The sequence below is a fragment of the Macaca mulatta genome, chromosome 5 (assembly GCF_049350105.2).
Source record: "Macaca mulatta isolate MMU2019108-1 chromosome 5, T2T-MMU8v2.0, whole genome shotgun sequence".
Classification (NCBI taxonomy): Eukaryota; Metazoa; Chordata; class Mammalia; order Primates; family Cercopithecidae; genus Macaca; species Macaca mulatta.
In genome coordinates this window covers 118,046,441-118,070,933 of record NC_133410.1, presented here as the reverse complement: position 1 = coordinate 118,070,933, position 24,493 = coordinate 118,046,441, and the positions used below count along the sequence as shown (strand labels likewise).

At 40.9% G+C, this 24,493-nt stretch overlaps 1 protein-coding gene across 1 annotated transcript; it reads left to right on the top strand.

Moving 5' to 3' along the window:
• Window positions 1-2,076: 2,076 nt before the first annotated feature.
• ETNPPL (ethanolamine-phosphate phospho-lyase) lies at window positions 2,077-23,029 on the top strand. Its single transcript, XM_001087348.5, has 13 exons — window positions 2,077-2,269; window positions 4,808-4,926; window positions 5,190-5,349; window positions 8,719-8,793; window positions 10,480-10,570; window positions 12,447-12,563; window positions 14,477-14,559; window positions 15,967-16,192; window positions 17,254-17,408; window positions 18,415-18,504; window positions 18,738-18,868; window positions 21,208-21,275; window positions 22,457-23,029. Exons 1-13 carry the CDS (start codon window positions 2,214-2,216, stop codon window positions 22,583-22,585), a joined length of 1,500 nt encoding a protein of 499 aa, XP_001087348.4. The 5' UTR covers window positions 2,077-2,213; the 3' UTR covers window positions 22,586-23,029.
• Window positions 23,030-24,493: the final 1,464 nt, after the last annotated feature.

Sequence of the window (24,493 nt, the reverse complement as noted above, 5' to 3'; positions counted from 1 at the left end):
GAAGAGGGCTCAGGACTCTACTTTTATAAAGACAAAATCATGATCTCATTCAAGCCATACTTGTAATGCTTTGAGTTGGAGGGTTTCTTCTTTTTATGAGACAGGGTCTCACTGTGTCACCCAGGCTAGAGTGCAGTGACACAATCTTAGCTCACTGCAGAGTCTTTCTCCTAGGCTCAAGGGATCCTCCCACCTCAGCCTGCCAAGTAACTGGGATTACAGGTACATGCCACCATCTCTGGCTCATTTTTACATTTTTTGTACAGACAGAATTTCACCAGGTTGCCCAGGCTGGTCTCAAACTCCTGAGCTCAAGTGATCCACCTGCCTCGGCCTCCCAAAGCGTTGGGATTACAGCTGTGTACCTCCCCACTAGCCAGAGAGCTCAGTTTTCAATACAAAGAAATTTGGCCTCAGAAAGGTTAAGAAGCCCAGCTGGTTTATGGAAGAACCAGCTCTAGAACCCAAGACTCTTAATCCAGGGTTTCTTAAGGCACTGGGAATATTAACAACAAGAATCCATAAGGTTTTGTGAAGGAAGCATGACTACGACTTCACCAGGTCAGGGTGGTTTGAGAGTAGATATATAGTTGGCAATATCTTTCAGGCACAGAACTAGACCAAGATTACATAATTGGGATTTCTTGTGAGTCTCCAAAGTGCTTCCAGCTTTTCATTTATAAAACATGGAACTCTTTTTTTTTTTTTTTGAGATGGAGTCTCACTCTGTAGCCCAGGCTGGAGTGCAGTGGCATGATCTCAACCCACTGCAACCTCTGCCTCCCGGGTTCAAGCGACTCTCCCCACCTCAGCCTCCCAAGTAACTGGGATTAAAGGTGCCCGCCACCATGCTGGCTAATTTTTGTATTTTTTTAGTAGAGACGAGATTTTGCTATGTTGGCCAGGCTGGTCTGGAACTCCAGACCTCAGGTGATCTGCTCAGTTTGGGATTAATCCCAAAGCGTTGGGATTACAGGCGTGAGTCACCACGCCTGGCTTAAAACCTAGAATTAACACAGTGTTTCTCACAGGACTCCATTTCTCTTTCTACCTTAGGCAATCCAATTCTACGCCTCCTGCAGTGCATGAATATATATTAACAACTTTTTTCAAGAGACAGATCAGTTGCAAATATTTATCAAATGTGTTGATAGATACAAATTAGGCTTTCCCTACTGCCCTTTCAAAAGAGAGAGAATAAAATGACCTATCCTTAACCCAATGACGAAGTGTTTGTGTGAACTTGAATAAACCTTCACCTTTCCTGTGCCTCATCGTTCTTATCTACAGAGCAGAGAAGTTAAACCAGATGACTTCTAGTTAAAATAATGTATGATTTAATGATACAGTTAATTAAGATTCTACCTGTGCACATGTTTAGCTTCAGATATGATCAGTGTGAGAAGACCATCTTGAGGGAAGTCAAGAAATCTAAGAATGAGTCCCGTTTTCAGCATCCAGCGGATGTGTAATCATTAGAACAAGGAATAACCTCACTTTCCCCGTTTATTAACACTCGTGGTCATCTCTCAGGGTTATTTTGAAGACTGAACAAGATAAGTCATGTGAATGTGTTTTGTAAGTTGTATAGTTAGAAGAATTAGAAGTGTAATTATTGTTAAAGGAGATATTTGAAACACTGCCTACATCATTACCGCCAATGGAGATAACAGGCTGAGTCCGGGTTATTTCTCGTTAGGACGCGTCCTTGTGCTGAGTAAATGGTAGGTTACCTTATCCGACTGCGCAGTGAGTCTTGATCCGGGAAACGCCTAACTCCTCAATTTTTACCAGAAAATAAAAGACTACACTAAAAAGAAACAGAAAGAACGTGGGAAGGAGGGAATTCGCAGGCAGAGGAGGAGGAAAAGCAAAGGAGGCAAAGTTAGGAGAATGAAAGGAGAATTAGAGGAATGATAGGGGCGGGCAGGGCCGAGCCGCCCGGGCAGGACAGGGTGGTGGCGAATGAGCTGCTAGCCCGGCGACCTGCCCGCGGCCCCGGCGGGGGAGGAGGAGGGACTTGGCGGAGGTCAACACCAGAGCCAGACTTAAAAGGGAGATAATCCTAGCTAGTTGATGACACCAGTGACTTCCGACGCCCCGGGCAAGAGAACGCCACGAGGGATAACCGGAGGAAAGCCGGGGCCGCCAAGGCAGTCCCAGGCTAGCGAAGGAGGTGCGCAGACCGGACAGACGCCCTGCACCCCGCCACCATGTGCGAGCTGTACAGCAAGCGGGACACTCTGGCGCTGAGGAAGAAGCACATCGGGTAAGGGCACCCTGGCCCAGAAGAAAGTGCAGAGAGGGGGCAATAACGAGTGCAGAGGTTGGAGAGATGACGCCGGGTAGGGAACCAGCGATGCCACCGCCGCCCTCCGTGCCCGCCGCCCCTGTGCACACGCCCTGCGCGCCTCCACCTGCAGGGGCCGCGCGGGCTCCCAGAAACGCTCCTGGAGCCCGGAACACTGGGCTCCCTGCCCGCTCGAAAGTCCCCGGCTCGCTCTGCAGCCTGCGGACTAGCGGGGGCTGCCGGCCGGCTAGAGGGGTTGGTGGATGACAGCCAATAGCCCTAGCAGACACCATTCCAGGGATGGGAGGTGGGAGGGAGAAAGATAGCGCCCCGCCACCCCCATCCAACTCGAAAGTTTTTGGAAACTGTGAACTCAGAAATATGTTTTCATGATGGCTCTGCAAACAAACTAATTCTGACAATTTTTACTTAAAGTGAGTTTTTTCTTCTTGCATGCTTGGTTAAGCGGTGAAGTGTTAACCTAGCCAATGGAAAACTTGAAACCACTTTCTGTTAGAAAAGCAGAGATTTTATTTGGATCCCTCTTACCCAACTTGGTCTCCCAAGCTGTGTTCTCCCCAGTCTGCTTGTCTTGCCCCTGTCACAGACGACTTGGTAATCTGATGGTGAGCATATAAGACCGACGGGGCTCTGGCCCTCGTTGGGTGTCATATTCCCTGTGTGACCTCTGTCAAATTACTTTAATTGTCTCTTCTATGAAAGTAAGAATAACATTCTACTTCACAGGAGCAAGCAGATGAGATTAATATGTTAGTGTTTTGTGGGTGGTTTTTAAAAAGATACGTGTAAATATAAATGATGATTCATGATCCCGAACACTGTAAAGTCAACCGTCTGCAATATTCACTTGAAATGAAAGACTGCAGCGGGGCCAGTGGGCATGAGAGAGCGCTTGAGGTTACAAGGAGGAAAACAATCCGCATCCTCTTCGGAGGAATGCTGGACAGTTTCTCAGACTGAAGCTCCTCACCCAACTGGAGGGGTTTCTAGATGGTGGTTTGGAAGACTAGTCCCGTCTCTCTCAGCCGCCAAGTGGGGTCAAAATAGTCCAGTTCTTCCCCCATTAATCAATCACTACCCTACTTTTTCTAATCACTCATTCTGTTAGTTTTCAATCTTACATAGTTAGATTCCAGTGAATGCCTAATAGTTTCTGACATGAGCAGAACAAATTTTCTAAAAGCACGAGTGTAGCCATGGGCTGACTGGAAGAAGGAGAATTTTACCTCAAGTCTGACGGGCAAAGTGGAAAACGTGTTAAAAAGGCAATGTGAAGTCTGCAGCTTTCAGCCCACAACCTTAACAAATATTTTTTTTTGGATTTTAACTTTTAGGTGTAAACAGCTGAGTTTGAACCAATAAGAAATTCTTATAAAATATTATTTTCATTTCAGCTGATGATGCTGAAAAAGCATCAATATATAACACACCCTTATGCAATTTTAAAATTTGAGGTTACCTACTGCTCATAATAATCAAAATTCCTTCTAAACAGTTACATATCAATTTAGTATATTTCTACTACTAAAACTACCTCCAATGCGTGTGAGGGCTTTTTTGTGTGTATGCAAAATCACCAAAATAAATAAATATATTTAACTTTAGTTCTTAAATATTCATAAAGCCAAGATTAGAAGGCTTTATGAAATTTCTGTGTGATAAAATGTATACTCCAGACATTCATCCAAATAAAAGTATGGATGACTTTATTATGCTCAAAAAACATATTAAGTGGTTAGAAGCATAATTGAATTTCATTAGTTAATAATGGAAAATCCATTTGATACAGGACAAGTACCACTCAAAATACATGAAAATGAAAATGATCTATAAAACTTCGTAGTATTTAACTCTAGGTTATTTGTATTTAGTTTTCAGTGCTATTCATGTCTTTATACATTAGATTGAAGGGGAAATAGAGATGTCTACCTTGGGCGATGGCACAACACAGCCTACTTGCAAATTCTGATTTTCTCATTTACTGTCTGTGGAACCTTAAGCCAGTTTCTTAATTTCTCTGTGCCTTGGTCTCCTCACCTGTGAGAGTGAGAATGATAATAACCTCTATTGCATAGGATTGTTGGCAGAATTAAATAATATTTACAAAATATGTAACAGTTTCTGACACATTAAGCCCCCCAAAAAAACTTGTCTTTTTTTTTTTTTCTGATAGAACAAAATTTCTCAAAGGAAAAGTAGTTATTGGTTTGTGTGATTAGAACCATCAGAGAGCGGATTCATGTGCCTCTAATAAACTGTCAAATCATGGCACATTTAACATAACAAGCATAAGGAATGTGAACAATGTCATGAATGGGAGATTAACATAAAAGTTTCCAGGTTTACATGAGATGAAAAGAAATGTATGTCATCCAGGTTGTGCTTTCCCTTTCCTTTATGTAATTGTACTTTTCCACAGATGGTGACCTTCATTGAGAAGGAAAAATACTGAGAGTAGTCCTACCAGACCAAAGTGTTTCCTTTGATTATTTCTAGGCCCTCATGCAAAGTTTTCTTTGCGTTGGATCCCATCAAAATAGTGAGAGCCCGGAGGCAGTACATGTTTGATGAGAACGGTGAACAGTACTTGGACTGCATCAACAATGTTGCCCATGGTAAATGTCCTGTCCTTGCAGTGCTTTGAAGGAAATGTTCATGGAGTAAAACTGACTTGGAACACTTAATATTTGTCTAGGGAATTGCAGTGGCTGCAGTTCCTGTGCTGAGTGGGCCAGTAGTCCTAGCGGGGAAAATCTCAGTAAAATATGGAAGAGAAAGGAACTCAACTTTTGTTTGTTTGTTTGCTTCATCATTCCTCTTATTCCCAGGCACTTAGAATTCTAACTTACTTGTTGGGCTTTTGTTTCATAAACTTTAGTGGGACACTGTCACCCAGAAGTGGTCAAAGCTGCCTTGAAACAGATGGAACTGCTAAATACAAATTCTCGATTCCTCCACGACAACATTGTTGAGTATGCCAAGCGCCTTTCAGCCACTCTGCCGGAGAAACTCTCTGTTTGTTATTTTACAAATTCAGGGTATGTTTCATGGTTTCCCACCCCTCCCCATTCCCACTAAGCTTTGTCTACTCTTTCACACAAATCTTTCCTTTTGATTCATGGTGGAGCTTGTCTAAAAAGGTCTGCTGAGTTTCTTGCCATTCACTAAGTGATCACACATTAGGGACCTGGCCTTTCTGGCTCTCCCACTTTATTCCAAGACTCTGAATCAAACTGGTCAAATGATGCTCACCTCCTCAGGCAGTGCAATAAGTAGCTAAAGGATCAATAGGCCAAGATATTCTTTCAATGAGTGTATGAGGAACTTTAGCCAAGAAATAACTCTACTAAACAAGCTATAACTTTTTAAAGATTTTTGATTGTTGAAAATTGAGCATATTTCCCCAACACAAACACAAGAAAAGAAAGAAGGCCTGCCTGTAAAAAGTGGCTCGCACCTGTAACCCCCGCAGTTTGGGAGGCTGAGGAGGGCAGACCACGAGGCCAGGAGATTTAGACCATCCTAGTTAACACAGTGAAACCCTGTCTCTACTAAAAGTACAAAAAATTAGCCAGGCGAGGTGGTGGGTGCCCGTGGTCCCAGCTACTCGGGAGGCTGAGGCAGGAGAATGGCATGAACCCGGGAGGGGGAACTTGCAGTGAGCCAAGACCATGCCACTGCACTCCAGCCTGGGCAACAGAGTCAGACTCCGTCTCAAAAAAAAAAAAAAAAAAAAAGAAAAAGGAAAGAAAGAAAGAAAGAAAGAAGAGGGAAACTCAAATAGATACATTTCAAGTTTCATTTATTTATTTATTTAGTTATTTTTTTGAGATGGAGTTTCGCTCTTTTTCCCCAGGCTGAAGTGTAATGGCACTATCTCAGCTCATTGCAACCTCCACCTCCCGAGTTCAAGCGATTCTCCTGCCACAGCCTCCTGAGTAGCTGGGATTACAGGTATGCGCCACCGCGCCCAGCTAATTTTGTATTTTAGTAGAAATGGAGTTTCTCCATGTTAGTCAGGCTGGTCTCAAACTCCTGACCTCAGGTGATCCGCCTGCCTCAGCCTCCCAAAGTGCGGGGATTACAGGCATGAGCAACCGCGCCCAGCCAGAAGGAGCACCACTGGCCTGGAAGGCCATGCATGAGGCTACCAGCAGCACCTCAGGGTCAGTGTGTGGTCCCTGGGGCCAGCACCAACGCCCACAGGCTGGCCATCCCCACGCAGGCCCCTTGGGCCGCCTCAACTTTTTAACTTAGTTTTTTTGTTTTGTTTTGTTTGTTTTTTAGTGACAGGGACTCATTATGTTGCCCAGGCTGCTCTTGAACTCCTGGACTCAAGCAATCTGCCCACCTCAGCCTTCCAAAGTGCAGGGATTACAGATGTGAGCCACCGTGCCTGGCCCCTACTTTTAAATTCTGTAAATTCAAATCATTGTATATCCATTCTATAGACTATTATGCAGATATCTAGAAGTATGTTTTTGCAAATGCATGCCTAAATATGTGCTTGAAATGCAATATTATATTAGGGGAAGCTATATAAATGTATAGTAGAAACTCCTATTTTAAAAATGAAATATGGTTGGGGGTGGTGGCTCATGCCTGTAATCCCAGCACTTTGGGAGGCCAAGGCGGGTGGATCACGAGGTCAAGAGATCAAGACCATCCTGGCCAACATGGTGAAACCCTGTCTGTACTAAAAATACAAAAATTAGCTTGGCGTGGTGGTGCACACCTGTAGTCCCAGCTACTTGGGAGGCTGAGGCAGGAGAATTGCTTGAACCAGGGAGTCAGGTTGCAGTAAACCAAGATCATGCCACTGCACTCCAGCCTTGCAACAGCATGAGACTCCGTCAAAAAAAAAAAAAAAAAAAAGAAAAGAAAAAAGAAAAGAAAAGAAAAGAAAGAAATATATATGAAAATTAACTATTAGACATTTTGTGAATATTTGATTATATGACTCTCTGTGATTCACTTTGCATTAAGATATTTTAAAACCAAATTTATATCCAGCGTGGTGGGTCACACCACTACACTTGGCTCAGCTTCCCAAAGTGTTGGGGTTATAGGGTGAGCCACTATGCCTGGCCTAATTTTTGTGTTTTTTGTGGAGATGGGGTTTCACCATGTTGCCCAGGCTGGTCTCAAACTCGTGGGCTCAAGCAATCTGCCCGCCTCAGCCTCCCAAAGTGCTAGGATTACAGACATGAGCCACTGCACCCATCCAAGACTAATATTCTTTTTTTTTAATTTAAAAAAATATTTCATTATTTTCAGAGACAGGGTCTCGCTAGGTTGGTCAGGTTGATCTTGAACTCCTGACCTCAAGAAATCTTCCTGCCTTGGCCTACCAAAGTGCTAAGATTACAGGCATGAGCCACCACTACCATGCCTGGCCAACAAAATATTCTTAAAGTAAAAAAGTCTTCAGTCTGAATCCTGCTCTACCTCACATTAGCTATGAGACCTTATTCTGATTACTTTACCTCTCTGAGGCTGTTTTATCCTTAAAAAGGAGATGGTAGTACTTGTAATGTTGTTACAAGAATAAATACAAGCAAAATCCTCAGCATGATGTTTAGCAGATAGTAAACATTCCACTTATTATTATTTTCTTCCTGTGTTTGGTAGTATATTTAGATTATATGAAATACATAGGAAAAAATTTGATACTCATTTTATAGAGAAGGAAGCTAGTCAAATATTGGGTAAATACGACATAGGTTGGCAGCCAACCTAATGGGCCCTCAGTCTCCCATTCCTCCTGTGGAGATCAGGTTTAATGAAGGCTTCTTCACATCCTCAGTCACTATGTGGCTGAACTAAAGTCTGAAATGGGCAGCATATCCTTAATGTTTATTGGGTTTCTTCTATATGTCTCATTCTTTATTGAAAACATCTAGGGAAACTTACATTAGAAGGGTAAAGTGGGTGGGCAAGATAGAGGAAGGAGAGGATTTCAACTTATTATTTTGTAAGTTTCTGAATAAATGTAATCTTACAACTTTGGTAATTAACATCCTAAATGTTTTTTTTTTGTTGTTGTTGTTGTTGTTGTTGTTCTGGAGATGGAGTCTCACTCTGTTACCCAGGTTGGAGTGCAGTGGGGCGATCTCCACTCACTGCAACCTCCACCTCCCAGGTTCAAGCAATTCTCCTGCCTCGGCCTCCCAAGTAGCTGAGACTATAGGCCCACGCTGCCATGCCTGGCTAATTTTTTGTATTTTAGTAGACACGGGGTTTCACCGTGTTGCCTAGTCTGGTCTCTAACTTCTGAGCTCAGGCAATCGGCCCTCCTTGGCCTCCCAAAGCGCTAGGATTACAGGTGTGAGCTACCGTGCCTGGCACATCCTAAATGTTTTAAAAAGAGATTGTGTCAGTGTCCTCTCTCTCTGTTATCTTAATAGATCCGAAGCCAACGACTTAGCCTTACGCCTGGCTCGGCAGTTCAGAGGCCACCAGGATGTGATCACTCTTGACCAGTAAGTGTTGGACACAAGGTTTCTAAGCAAGAAGATTCTTCAGAGACAAAATCGTATTGATCCTATCCATACTAGTACCATAAACACACGTGAAGGAGGACAGATATATGGAGCAATGTTTTTTAAAATTATGTACTAAGCTATCAAGGCCGGCTTAAATCCAGAGGAATACTTAATTCCTTCTAAGTACCAGGAAGTGGGAGAGGCTCTCTTGGGTACTGTGGGGGATGTAGCTTCATGGAGTTTGCATGAATCATAGATTACTTTTCACACATTATTTTTTGAGCCACTAGTAACATGTAAGTAATAAAATTGCTTTCCAAATAAGAATACAATTAATTTCCAAAAAATTCAAGCACTCACTTCACTATTACGATTATTCGCGGTCACTAATTTTAAAGATAACAATTTAAAGCAAATTTTAAAGAAAACCAGCAGCCAGGTAAAATTTAAAACTTTTTCATTAGCCTGTAATTATTAACAGTCACTATCTAATCTTAGCTCTCAAACATGAATTTATTACATTTTAAATAAGAAATCTGGCAACTTCCATCTTTCTTAGACTTTTTTTTTTTTTTTTTTTGAGACGGAGTCTTGCTGTGTCGCCCAGGCTGGAGTGCAGTGACGCGATCTCCACTCACTGCAACCTCCGCCTCCTGGGTTCAAGCAATTCTCCTGCCTCAGCCTCTGGAGTTAGCTGGTATTACAGGCGCCTTCCGCCATGCCCAACTAACTTTTCTGTATTTTTAGTAAAGACAGGGTTTCACCATGTTGGCCAGGCTGGTTTTGAGCTCCTGACCTTAAGTTATCCGCCCTCCTCAGCCCCACAAAGTGCTATGATTACAGGCGTGAGCCACCAAGCCCAGCCTAGGGATATTTTTTCTTTTAAATTTTTGTCTACTCCTCCACCCCACTCACTGACTTCAGATGTAGAGGGTGAAGTTAAATATGCACCTCATTTCATGCCCTTCCCAATTGCTTTTGGGAACTTATTAATAAACTATTTGCCAAGGCTGATGTCCAGAATGGTATTTCCTAGGGTTTCTTCTAGGATTTTTACAGTTTTAAGTCTCAAATTTAAGTCTTTAATCCATGTTGAGTTAATTTTTGTATATTGTAAAAGGCAGGAGTCCAGTTTCATTCTTTTGCATATGGCTAGCCTCAATCTTAGTTCTTAAAAAGGCCTCCTTTTCCTTATCAAGTAGTATTTGCCTAATATTTGCAAGTGGACATGCTTTAGAAATCATCCCAAACAGAAACAGATGCCCATTCTATGAGATAAAGTTGTTTTTAAATTTACTAGAATGTAACACACATTCTTTTAACACATTTAAAGAATACATACATGTAAAGTATTGCATGAGGATATAGAAAACAATTTTTCACATTTAGACAATCTGATTTAGCAATATAATCCAAATACATCAGTTTTTCCCAACTAAAAAGAAATTGTCAATGAGGACACATGCTTGGCTTTCTGTGGGTTTTATTACATGTAAAGGAAGAATTGGACACATTAAGGGCCAGTCTTGCCATGAAAAATTAGATCCCATATAGTCAAATCTGGCACCAATGTTGAGATTCTCCCTGGATGGATACATATGGATGAAATGCAACACTGGTTTTCGTATATTTGAAAACATCTCTCTTGGAATTATTTTGGTTATTTTTTTTTTCTCTTTTCAGTGCTTACCATGGTCACCTATCATCCTTAATTGAGATTAGCCCATATAAGTTTCAGAAAGGAAAAGATGTCAAAAAAGAATTTGTACATGTGGTAAGTGTCTTAGAATCCTAAATCAGAATGTTAGTACTGGAGGAATGCTTAATGATAATCCAGCACAATGCTTTCATCTAAATGAACCATGAAAGAGAAACTAAAATCAAGAGCAGTTATGTGGCTTGCTAAGGTCAAAGGGCTAAATAATGACAGAATGTTATTTAAAATCTGTTTATCTATTTAAAATATATCGATGAGTATTACAATAGGCAAATTAGTTTAGTAGTTGTTCAGAGCTATCATTTTATTTTTCTTGCTCCTTAATCTTCAGTTACATTTTCTGTCACAAATGCCAACTCAAAATTCAGAGTTGAACTAAGTGTGTATTTAAATTGCTCTTGGCCGGGCACAGTGGCTCACGCCTGTAATTCCAACACTTTGGGAGACCGAGGCGGGCAGATCACTTGAGATCAGGAATTAAAGACCAGCCCGGACAACATAGTGAAATCCTGTCTCTACTTTAAAACAGTACAAAAATTAGCCAGGTGTGGTGGCAGGCGCCTGTAGTCCCAGCAACTTGGGAGGCTGAGGCAGGAGAATCCCTTGAACCCGGGAGGTGGAGGTTGCAGTGATCTGAGATCATGTCACTGCACTCTCCAACCCAGGTGACACAGCGAGACTCCATCTCAAAAAAAAAAAAAAAAAGGAAAAAAATAAAAAATTACATTGCTCTGTAGAATAATGCTAAATTATTATATAGCTTTATTAAGTAAAATAAAGAAACCAACCAAGGTGTTGAAAAAGTAAAGTTTATTTGGTATGTTTGTCTTAACTGAGGATCAGCATAATTTCCTTTTTTCTTTTTTTTTTTTTTTTTTTTTTTGAGACAGAGTCTCACTTTGCTACCCAGGCTGGAGTGCAGTGGCATGATCTTGGCTCACTGAAACCTTCGCCTACCATGTTCAAGTGATTCTTTAGCCTCAGCCTCCAGAGCAGCTGGGATTACAGGCATACTCTACCAAGCCCTGCTAATTTTTGTATTTTTTGTAGAGACAGCGTTTCATCGTGTAGGCCAGGCTGATCTCAAACTCCTGACCTTAAGAGACTGGCACACCTCAGCCTCCCAAAGATTACAGACGTGAGCCACCGCGCCTGGCCAATTTCTTGAGAATCATCAATACTTTCTTTCAAGATTTTAAGATCTGGAGTGAGTGCTAACACACTCTAGTTTTCTGAATGATTACGATTTGTAATATAGTTGATCAGTGTTGGCTCATTTTAAATACTGGCTAGTTAATACAGTTTCCTTTCACTGACATTTTAAAATAGTATCATCACACTTGTTGATTTGAATTTTCTATTTATGTGAGGAGGGATATAGTCTTGATTTATAGCAGTCTGGAAGCAAATCCAAGCTTCTGTTCACAATTCGAAGATGTCAGTTCTTCACAGAATTTAGAAATGTTAAGGAAAAAAAAGAACAAAAAAACCTAAAGTATCTTAAGTTCACATGATCACCATTCTAACATGTTCTTGTGGGGAAATGCCTTTTTGTTTTGTTTTATTTTGTTTTGTTGTTTTTGAGATGGAGTCTTGCTCTGTTGCCCAGGCTGGAGTACAGTGGCGCAGTCTCGGCTCACTGCAAGCACTGCCTCCCGGATTCACGCCATTCTCCTGCCTCGGTCTCTTGAGTAGCTGGGACTACAGGTGCCCATCACCACGCCTGGCTAATTTTTGTATTTTTAGTAGAGAGGGGGTTTCACCTTATTAACAAGGATGGTCTCGATCTCCTGACCTCGTGATCCACCCGCCTTAGCCTCCCAAAGTGCTGGGATTACAGGCGTGAGCCACTGCACCCGGCTGGGAAATGCCCTTTTTTTAAGGTTTGTCGAAAGGGCAAATTACAAGCAACTGCATTATTTGACGTTTTCAGGCACCAACTCCAGATACTTACAGAGGAAAATATAGAGAAGACCATGCAGACCCAGCCAGTGCTTATGCAGATGAAGTGAAGAAAATCATTGAAGATGCTCATAATAGTGGAAGGAAGGTTTGTATTTATAGCTTTGGAAACATCTCAACATCTTTTATAAAAGGGATTGGAACTGTTGGGATTCAACGAAGAGATGGAAAAGGATTATATCTAATGTCCCTTTCTGTTCTTCTCTAGTTATTTTTTCACTTGATTCAAACTTCAAAAAGTGCGTTATTACAATCATACCTCTAAGACTGTCTACTTTTATTTATCCTGGAAATACAACCACTATCTGGTTCCAGAACTGGTGGCCTAATTCTGACCTTTTCAGTGGTATGCAGGGTCTAGTCTAGAGGGGTAGGGGTCATTATATGGTGAAGGGAAGAGAAGAGACAAAGTAGCCCTGGGACCTCAGGATCAATGCAGACTTCCAGACCCACAAGGGAGCCTTGGTGCTTCCCTTGAACTTCAACCTTCTTGAAGCCATGGAGCCTGGGGCTGGTTTGCACCTGGGTAAGCCAAGGCAGAAAATGTTCTTCCGAACTGGGCCTGGACTTCTAAGACAGAAACAAAATCCTTGAGAGCAGGAAAAAAGTATTTTCATTTTCTCAGTCTTCACCCTACTGTCTTCAGCTTAATACTCAATTCTCAGCCCATCTGTAGGTTACTTATGTGGATTTTAATGCAACTTGACAATATTTTGCCTTAAAATTAGCTTATGGCATAGACTTGGCTATTTTAAAAAACCTTAACTGAAATAAAAATGAGGCCTTTTCTTTTTCTAATTAACTCAGATATTTCTGTCTTCATTACTGGAGAGCCATTGACATTTCTTAACTGCTGCTGCTGCTTTTTTTTTTTTTTTTTTTTTTTTTTTTTTTTTTTTTTTTTTTGGCTAACCCGTTTGTTTTTCATATCTTCTTATGTGAAACGTCTGTGCAGGTAGACATAAAGCTCTATGTGTTGTGGGGAGCTTCAGACTCTTGCTCTTCAAATGTGGTCTGTACCTGTTTAAACAAATGGCAAACAACACTTTTAGGAAAAAATTTACATTAACAAGATCTTACAGACTCTTTGCTGCTAAAAGAGGGTTTGAATAATTTTTCGAAAACTTAGCATTCAACATTTATTGGATTATTGCTATCATATTAGCAGTGCTGAAAGCAATGAACAAATATAAGATCAGTGCTTCAGAATATTAGATGTGCTTGCAAAGTCCTGGAATGGTACAGCAAAAATCTTGAGTCCAACAGCCTTATTTTATAGCTAAGAAACTAAATATCTAAAAAGTGAAGGATTTAACCCAAGGTCTTACAATTACTAAGGGGTAATCTGAACTAGAACCGGAGTTCTCTTGATTTCTCATCTCACATTCTTTGTGCTTTCCCTTCAACATTATCTATTTCCTACTTCTCTTTTCTTAGTCTCTAGAATGATTCATCTGTAGTTCCTATTGTTAACTGCTTACTGTTGAGTTAAGCGTGGTTTAGGGCAAAACCTAGAAATACAGCACAGTAACTATAATGTGTGGCCACAAACCACCCTCCCATTTCCATGGTGCAAGTTCCAGCCTCAGGCAGCCTTACTTCAACAAGCTTAAGAAACAGGCATCACAACAATGCCCTTGGAACCTAGGTAACTTTTTACAGGTTCATAACCAAAGACTAATAAAAATATCAGTCTTACTCAGTTCATCCTAATGAAACTGCTGCATGTAATGATAGAGAAATGGAAGTTGCCCTCTCATCTCCTCTATTTTTCAGGGTAGCTTTATTGGTACCCTAGATTTTCAGAAGTTAATGCTTTAAATCAATTACTTTTCCAGCATAGACACCCTTTCTTTTTTCTTTAATCAAATGGCCAATTTGCCACTTGCTACAGGTCTATTCCTAGCTATTTTTTTAAAAAACCTGCTCTATAAGATATCCTCTTTTTGGGGGGGTTGTAGGGGGACCTAATGGACTTTGACCCCATCTTCTCTTGTATAGATTGCTGCCTTTATTGCTGAATCCATGCAGAGTTGTGGCGGACAAATAATTCCTCCAGCAGGCTACTTCCAGAAAGTGGCAAAGTATGTACTTGACTTGGGCCTCCTTGGTCAAACTTGTGAGAACACTGTGACAATTCTGTAGGGCCATACTAGTTGCTAAGATATTAAAATAATTCCTGATTAGCTGGTAAATAGCCACACCTGAGCGCCTGCCATCCCAGGACTCCTGGATGCTCTCTCAGCCTTCCCCAAGATCCAGCATGTACAAGGTTAACACATGGTCCAACAACGGGAGTTCAGAACTCTGCTCCAGCCCCCAGCCTGCATCCTCTCTGATTGACTAGTACCAAATCTGTATTAGTCAGGGTTCACTAGAGGGACTGAACTAATCATATATATATAATCATACACACACACACATATACACACACACACACACGGGGGTATTAAGTATTAACTTACTTGATCACAAGGTCCCACAATAGGCTGTCTGCAAGCTGAGGAGAAAGGATAGCCAGTTCAAGCCCCAAAAGTGAAGAACCTGGAGTACGATGTTTGAGGGCAGGAAGCATCCAGCATGGGAGAAAGATGTAGGCTGGGAGGCTGGGCCAGTCTCTCATTTTCACATTTTTCTGCCTGCTTTATATTTGCTGGCAGCTGATTAGATTGTGCCCACCAGATAAAGGGCAAGTCTGCCTTTCACAGCCCACTGACTCAAATGTTAATCTCTTTTGGCAACACCCTCACAGACACAGCCAGGATCAATACTTTGTGTCCTTCAATCCAATCAAGTTGACACTCAGTATTAACCATCACACAAGCCTTCCCAATTGGTAAATATTTGAAGACTAACCCTGTTACCAACTACTTGTTTGATTCTTTCTCTTCCCACTTAACATACTGTAATAAGACTGGGTGCTGTGGCTCATGCCTATAATCTTAGCACTTTGGGAGGCCAAGGCAGGAGGATCACCTGAGGCCAGGACTTCAATACCCTTCAATAACAGGGCAATATAGCAAGACTCCCTCTCTACAAAACTTTTAAAAAAATATTATCTGGGCGTAGTGGCCCATGCCTGTAGTTCCAGCTACTCGGCAGGGCAGGCTGAGGTGGGAGGATGGCTTGAGCCCAAGGGTTTGAGGTTACAGGGAGTTTGATCTTACCACTGCACTCCAGCCTGGGCAACAGAATGAGACCCCATCTCTCTTAAAAATTTTTTTTAAAATACTGCAATATAGCTTACTTTAAGCAGCACAAACCCAACTGGTATGGAATATATCTAATTTAAAAATTATGTGATTATATTGTAAAATCAATGACATTTATGTGGGGTTTAGAGTACTGAAATGTTTTTTAACAAAAATTAATTCTTCAGGTTAACAACTTTTTTTTTTTTTTTTTTTTTGTCTACAATAATTTGCATCTTTGTGGTTGGGTTTGGGGATCTCAGTGACCTGAATGCATTAGACTGCTGCTTTGCTTTTCAGATATGTGCACGGCGCAGGGGGTGTGTTTATAGCTGATGAAGTTCAGGTGGGCTTGGGCCGAGTTGGGAAACATTTCTGGAGCTTCCAAATGGATGGTGAAGACTTTGTTCCAGACATCGTCACAATGGGAAAACCTATGGGCAACGGCCATCCAGTGGCATGCGTGGTAACAACCAAAGAAATTGCAGAAGCCTTCAGCAGCTCTGGGATGGAATATTTTAATACGGTACATTTTGGTCTCCAACTTTAATGCTAAGAAGGAAAAACAATGCATGTTCTTATATTTTTTGACAATGTAGTGAAGAATAAAGCTCAGTATTGTCAGCTAACCACCCAGAACTCTGGCCAAAGATTTTCTTATTTTAATAAAACATGTAAATTTTACTTTAAGTTCCGCGATACATGTGTAGAATGTGCAGGTTTGTTACATAGGTATACATGTGCCTTGGTGGTTTGCTGCACCTATCAACCCGTCATCTAGGTTTTAAGCCCCACGTGCATTAGGTATGGCCAAACTTTTATCTAACCGGATTTCATTCTATCTGGCAAAATGCTTCTTGTATTTCTGCTTGTGTATCTTTACCTGTCCTAAAACAGTCTTATTAATTTTTCCAATGATAGATGATTGCCTTGCTAAATTCCACAGGTTATGATATTTTCATTTCTTTGTTTCATATCATACTTAAATTTCCAAAACACTTCTAAAGTATTTTGGTGACTCAGTACTATGAATGTTATATGGCTGTCATAAGAGATACTGAATTTTTATCTTTGGGATATTATATTTCTTTGCTTTATCCCCATAAGCTTTAAGCTTGGAAAAATTATTGTAGTTTGTTCAGTATATATAATAGGACTTGTTATATCTAAAAGTAAGATTCAAATCTGAGGACATAAATTATTCGGAGAACATGTCATTGCTTAGCTATTTTTACTCAGCTCTTCAAGGGCAGAAACCCCTATTTCCCTCACTGGGCAACACTATGAAATCCTAAACTCCCAACATAATGTCTGGTTTTTGTTTGGATGAGCAAATAAATTCCCTGGTAGTCCTTCATACCAGTTATGCAGCTTGGAGAGTATAATTTAGAATGAATTTTCACTCAATCCTGAATAAATAGAATCATGCTCTATTCTAAATATGAGATGCTAATATTATAAGAGAACATTTTATTAAAATTATATCTTCACTTATGTATGTATGAGCCAAATTCTTATGGATGAGGGAATACCACCAATTCAACTGGTACATTTTCTCATTTGTTGTCTTTTTTTTTTTTTTCACAGTATGGAGGAAATCCAGTATCTTGTGCTGTTGGTTTGGCTGTCCTGGATATAATTGAAAATGAAGACCTTCAAAGAAATGCCATGAGAGTAGGGAATTATCTTACTGAGTTACTGAAAAAACAGAAGGCTAAACATACTTTGATAGGCGATATTAGGTATGTTCATTATGAAGTTGTCACGTAGTTACTCATTTTTTTCAAAATAATAATAGTTTGTAAGCTAGGCGACATGGCGAAACCCCATCTCTATTAAAACTACAAAAAATTAGCCAGGTGTGGTGGCGCACACCTGTAGTCCCAGCTACTCGAGAGGCTGAGGCATGAGAATCGCTTGAGCCTGGGAGGTGGAGGTTGCAGTTAGCCGAGATTGTGCCACTGCATTCCAGCCTGGGTCATAGTGTGAAATCCTGTCTCTAATAATAATAATAGCTTATATTTTATCTTGTAAGTTTGCAATAAAGTACATAAAACTAAATCTATAAAACACCAAAAAACAGAGATAGCAAAAATTATTCTTATTCCAGAATCCAGATATCACCACTGTTAACATTTGGGTAGGGCCGGATGTGGTGGTTCACATCTGTAATCCCAGCACCTTGGGAGGCAGAGGCAGGAAGACTGCTTGAGCCCAGGAGTTTGAGACCAGCCTGGGCAACATAACAAGACCTTGTTTCTATAATAAACAAACCAACAACAACAAAAAACATTTCGGTACATGTCTTTCCTGACTTTTATACTTTTTAAATAAAGTTAGGATAATGTCAGCACCCAAAAGATGAAAAGAAGGAACTTAATGTAGCTCTAAATAATTTACTGAAAATTATTTAAAATGCTATTCTGAAAAGCTGGATATTTTTCATATATATATGAAATATTAACATATACATATATGTTAACATTTATCATCATTAACATCCTGAGAAACTAAATAGCATGAAAGGGTTATTTTTAAGCCATTTTCTTTTATAATTGAGAAAAGAAAACTGGATGACAAAAACTAATTTATTTCCAAAAGTAGAAACAACTGTGAACATAGATTGGTATCTTGGATTAGTTAGAATTAAACTTGGAAATTAAATGGAAGTTTGGGGATAGTGTTAACTTTTTGTGACAATGGATCATTGGACAGATTGTGTGTCAAGTTTTTCTTTACCTCTCGCAGGGGCGTTGGCCTTTTTATTGGAATCGATTTAGTGAAGGACCATCTGAAAAGGACCCCTGCCACAGCTGAAGCTCAGCACATCATCTACAAGTAATTCACCCCCACACCCACCTGTTTGGTATCTTGGCTGCAGGATGCCTACCCACTTGAAAACTTGCTTGACTTCCTCCCATCCCTCTGAAAAAGGAAAGTTTAAAATACATCCTATTTATAACGTGGGATTCTTAAATGCAGAATACTTAAACTGCTCTATGTTCACGTCATTCTTCAGTAATTGTAGTTATCCTTTGCACGCACTCACATGCATTTCCTACACAAATTAGGATGAAAGAAAAACGTGTGCTTCTCAGTGCCGATGGACCTCATAGAAATGTACTTAAAATAAAACCACCTATGTGCTTCACTGAAGAAGATGCAAAGTTCATGGTGGACCAACTTGATGGGGTTCTAACAGGTGGGTCCATGGATCTTTAAGATGTCTTCTTGTTGCCTCTCCCAAACCCACCGGCCTAGTCATAATGACCATATGCATCTTGTTATTCATGATGGAAGTGAGGCAGGGCAGAAATAAATGTGTAACTTTCCATTTAGGACTAGAAAAAGATAACCAAAAAGTAACCACATGGACTCTTAAATTGAAATTTTCAGTTTGTACTCATATAACTCCAAATATAAGTTTTTGCTGAAGGAACATACTGTTTTGTCATTTATTTTTACTTATACTAGCTAGCATATTTAAAAGTGCATGTCTGCATTGTGCCATGCACCACAAATACTACAGTGTAGAGTATTTCAGCATTGTGCCATTAATACATGAAACATTTCTGATAAAAAAAATTATATAGGCTAGAGTGTGACAGTTCTTTGCTATATGCTGAATCGTTTAACTTTGCAAGGTTTTTTTTATTTTTTAATTTTTTTTGAGACTGAGTCTCACTCTATTGTCCAGGCTGGAGTGTAGTGTTGTGATCTCAGCTCACTGCAGCCTCCGCCTCACAGGTTTCAGTGATTCTTCTGCCTCAGCCTCCTGGGTATCTGGGATTACAGGCACCCGCCACCATGCCTGGCTAATTTCTGTATTTTTAGTAGAGATGGGGTTTTACTGTGTTGGCCAGGTTGGTATCGAACTCCTGACCTCAGGCGATCCACCCGCCTCGACTTCCCAAAGTGCTAGGATTACAGATGTAAGTCACCGCATCCAGCCTAACTTTCCATTTTTAACTTTTATTTTTTAATTTTTATCTATTTATTTTCTGAGACAGAGTCTTGCTCTGTCACCCAGGCTGGAGTGCAGTGGTGGGATCTTGGCTCACTGCAACCTCTGCCTCCCAGGTTCAAGCAATTCTCCTCCCTTAGCCACCTGAGTAGCTGGGACTACAGGAGCGTGCTACCATGCCCATTGTCTATCATAAAAATGTATCTTTTGTTTATATTTTCTATATTATGCAACTAGGTTAATTTATTTCTTTGTTATGAACATACATTGGATTAGAAAGTAAATTAGTACTGTAAAACCATGTTGAATAGCATAAAGCATGATACAAATTATAGGTATTGTTGTTTTTGCTTTAGTTATATTTTCACAATTCAGGGTGGCATGGCAGCACATGCCTATAAGATCCCCGAATCCAAAGTAGGCAGATCGCTTGAGTTGAGATCAGGATCACTCAGGAGCTGGAGACCAGCCTGGGCAACATGGTGAAAGGTTGTCTCTATTAAAAAAAAAAAAAAAATACAAAAATTAGCTGGACATTGTGGTGCATGCGCCTGTAGCCCCAGCTACTTGGGACTTGGCTGAGGTGAGAGTATCACTTGAGCCTGCAAGGTGGAAGTTGCAGTGAGCTGCACCACTACACTTCAGCCTGGGTGACAGAGTAAGACCCTGTCTCTCAAAAAAAAAAAAAAAAAAAAAAAAGATTCAACTTCTTTACTCAGCTTTTAGAGTAAAACTGAGAAGATAGGAATCCATATAGCATACAAAATAGATAGTGAATAGTGAATGTTTGGAAACTTGAGAGTCCACCAAAGTTATTAAAAATATGGTCACTGTCTTTGGACTCAGAGTGCATGCTCACATCCAGACCTGGCAAGCATTCCTCACAAGCAGGTGTGTCCTTTGATCCCATAGGGCAGGGTACAAGACAGAGTGTGGCTTGGGACAATCTGTCACTCTACATCTGCATCAACTCAGAGCTTGAGTATTCTTAATAATGGACCAGAAGAACTTCCTTTGAATAAAGTGAATGACAAATAGGTAAAATGGGCTTAGTGCCACCTATAAATGATAATGGTAAAATACTACAAAAAAAATCTTAAAGTGATTTTAACAGTGACTTTTTTTTTCTTTGTCTTTTTCTTTTCTTTTTTTTTTTTTTTTTTTTTGAGATAGAGTCTTGCTCTGTCGCCCAGGCTAGAGTGCGGTGGCATGATGTCAGCTCACTGCAACCTCTGCCTCCCGGATTTAGGTGATTCTTCTGCCTCAGCCTCCCAAGTAGCTGGGACTATAGGCGCATGCCACCAAGTCTGGGTTATTTTTGTATTTTTAGTAGAGATGGGGTTTCACCATATTGGCCAGGCTGATCTCAAACTCCTGACCTTGTGATCCACCTGCCTCGGCCTCCCAAAGTGCTGGGTTGACAGGCATGAGCCACCGCGCCCAGCCCATTTTTTTAGCACATAACATTTCCTTCGATTCTTCATTAAAGGTATTGCTAAGATACCAAAGAGATTTTTTTCTTAGGTTTTTATGTTATTTTATGTTATGTCTTCTCCATAATACCTTCCTTGATTTAGTTTTAGAAGAAGCCACGGGAACCAAAAGTGAAAGTGTGACCTCTGAGAATATTCCATGCAAAACAAAGGTAAGAGTCGGCTACTTTATTTTTAGAGGGAAAGTTTAAAATTTGGGGAATGTTTAAAAAGGGAATACAAATTTTCAAAAAATTGTGCAATGACCATTAGAACAATACCAGCCTGTATTAGGTTGGCTTATTGTTGCAATTTTGAGTGCACAATTAAATTTCCACAGCAAGTGTCACATCATTTGACAGGACTAAAGCCAAAGAACCATTCTTACAGGATCATTCCCATACCAAAAACAGCCTCGTGGGCCTGCAAAGATGGCCTACAAAATATAGAGGGAGGATTCAACCCGCCTAAGTTCCTTCCTGTTTTTCCTGAGGGCTGCCTGAGACTGCCTCCGATTCTCAAACACTGCCTTTACAATCAGCAGAAGCATTAGCAGGGAGGTTCTGAAGTGCCAGAGTTCGGTTCTAAAATGAACTAAAGTGTAAGCTTCGAATGGCAGTGGGGCCTGGGAACTGTCTGGCACTGCCTGGCCTAGTTTCTGCATTTGATGTGCTTCCAGGAGAGAGCCTTGCCATTCTCTGCTGAGCTGCCGAGGGTGTGAGAAAGAGCACCCTGGACTGGGAAACAGAAAGGCAAAAACTTGAGAGGCTTTGTTGCATAATTTGTTATTTGTTTATGAGTTAGATGCATAAAGGAACACCCAGTGCCTCAAGCCTGCCTGCACATCCAGTGGAGTCAGCAAAGTCTTTTTTCATGATTAAAATCATCAGGCTGTTTGAAGGAGAGCGAGTGATTTGCTAACAGCATGGCTTCTGTCTCGTCTAACAACACAAACCAATTAAAGGAATCAATTATTCTTTGATGTCAAGAATAGTTTATCAAGTCTAAGACAGAATTGCAGCTGTAACTGCTGGTTCCCCAAGCATTAAAAAGAGTCCTGCAAAAAAACAAAACGAAACAAAAGTGTTCAGCACCAGAAATCCCACTTTAGGGTTAGCAAAGTTGGCACACATTTTATGAAAAGTTGACTCGCAGTCCCAGATTTTCTGTTGACATCACATTTTAAATGTCTATTGAAGACACTGAGGAGAGGGTTAGAAAGGAGCAAGCAGTGTTGTTTTGTTTGGTTTCCCTGTGTCCTTTGTTTGTGTGTGGGCTTGTTAAGTCAGTCCTGTGGAGGCTGGTTGGGATTAGAGGTGGATGCCCACTGGAGCTTTGTGTGCCTGTCTTGCAGATGCTGAAAGAAGCCCACGTAGAACTGCTTAGGGACAGCACCACTGACTCCAGAGAAAATCCCAGCAGAAAGAGAAATGGAATGTGCGCAGATACACATTCACTGCTCAGTAAGAGGCTCAAGACATGAACGATTTGCATTTTAAAGCAAGATGCGATGTCCAGAGTTATAGAGAATGAGTAGATGTGTCTTATCAGTTAATAGCTCTATTGTACCTCTAAAGGTGGAATTGTCAGTTTAGATTCGTAAACAAAAAGGTAAATGAGTAATCAGAATAACCTAAGTGATAATCAAACCGTGTCAGGATTATTAGTTCAGACTCTAGCCTGTTAATTTTCTTACTTGAGATTTCTGAAGCTACCTGATTTATTCTATTAAACGTAAGCTTGCAAACTCAAAATACATTGGCAGGTTTACCTCTCATGTTTTAATGTTTCAAATTAGAGAGCAAAGTGTAACAGGCTCCTTCACTTTTGAGACTTAGTGCCTTAAAATATGTATTCTATAAGGATTTCATATATAAAAGTATATTTATTGACTGTAATAAAATAAAATATGATGTAAACAAAAAAATACCAGAAAAGTGTTTACCTACCCTTTGCAGGGAATATTAAGGGTTGGGATGGTAAAAGCAAAGTCATTCAGAAAAAAGTCATAAACAGCAAATATTAAAAAGAGATAGAATAATTCAGACCTCTAGCAAGGAACTTGGTTAATCACCATCCTGTGGGGATTGAGAAGGGAACAAGGAGTATACACAGAAACACACGCATAAAGATGTTTCTGGAACAGCAGCCATAGCTGAAGCAGGGCATTCAGAGTCAGGAGACTTCTGCTTTTTCTACTCATGGATTGTATCATTTACCTGTCAGGTAAGAAATTATCTTTTGAGGCAGGATAGTTGCCCAGGCAACTAAAATGAACTGAAATGTAAGCTTCGGATGGCAGTGGGGCCTGGGAACTGTCTGGCACTGCCTGGCCTAGTTTCTGCATTTGATGTGCTTCCAGCAGAAGGCCTTGCCATTCTCTCCTGAGCTGCTGAGGGTGTGAGAAAGAGCACCCTGCAGTACAGTGGCACTATCATGGCTCACTGCAGCCTCGACATCCCAGGCTGAAGCAATCCTCCCACCTCAGCCTCCTGAGTAGCTGGGATTGCAGGTGCACACCACTGCACCTGGCTGATTTTTGTATTTTCTGTGGAGACAGGTTTCACCATGCTGCCCAGGAGGCTGGTCTTGAACTCCTGGGCTCAGGCAATTCGTCCACTTCAGCCTCCTAGTGCTGGGATTACAGGCGTGAGCCACTGCATCCAGCCAAGAAATCTTCCTCTTATCATCAAGTTTATCATCACTTATGCACACCCCCCGCATGCACTCTAGCAGGAGCACGTGAGTGCGCGCGCGCGCGCACACACACACACACACACACACACACACAATCTCTAGCCCAGCACTGGCAAAAGGAAGTTGGAGGAAAGTAGGACATTGAGGATCTCTTAGTTACATGATGCTGCCATGAGAGGTTCATTCGGAGGCTAATAGACTGAACTGGATGAAATTTGAATTTCAGGGTTAATATTTCCCATTTTCTCCCTATTGCCTTTCTAATAATTATTAAACTTTGATTTATTTTTATTTTATTTTTGAAACAGAGTCTTGCTCTGTTGCCCAGGCTGGAGTGCAGTGGCAAGATCTCGGCTCACTGCAACCTCTGCCTCCCAGGTTCAAGGGATTCTCCTGCCTCAGCCTCCCAAGTAGCTGGAAATACAGGCACACACCACCATGCCTGGCTAACTTTGGTATTTTTAGTAGAGATGGGGTTTCACCATGTTGGCCAGGCTGGTCTCAAACTCTTGACCTCACGTGATCCACCCACCTTGGCCTCCCAAAGTGCTGGGATTACAGGCGTGAGCCACAGCGCCCGGCCTGTGTTTTTTTATTCCATAAAGAAAAGATAATAATTTTGTTACAGCTGTTTAAAGATAGCTAAGCGCGAGGTTGAGAGGAAAATTAATTGTAAAAAGCTTCCTTCCTGAAT

Excerpts from the sequence above, each read along its gene's own strand:
- ETNPPL (XM_001087348.5), top strand. The coding sequence starts at position 2,214 with ATGTGCGAGCTGTACAGCAAGCGGGACACTCTGGCGCTGAGGAAGAAG. Across the intron at positions 12,564-14,476 it reads CTCATAATAGTGGAAGGAAG|ATTGCTGCCTTTATTGCTGA; the intron begins GTTTGTATTTAT and ends TCTCTTGTATAG. Across the intron at positions 16,193-17,253 it reads GGATGGAATATTTTAATACG|TATGGAGGAAATCCAGTATC; the intron begins GTACATTTTGGT and ends TTTTTTTCACAG.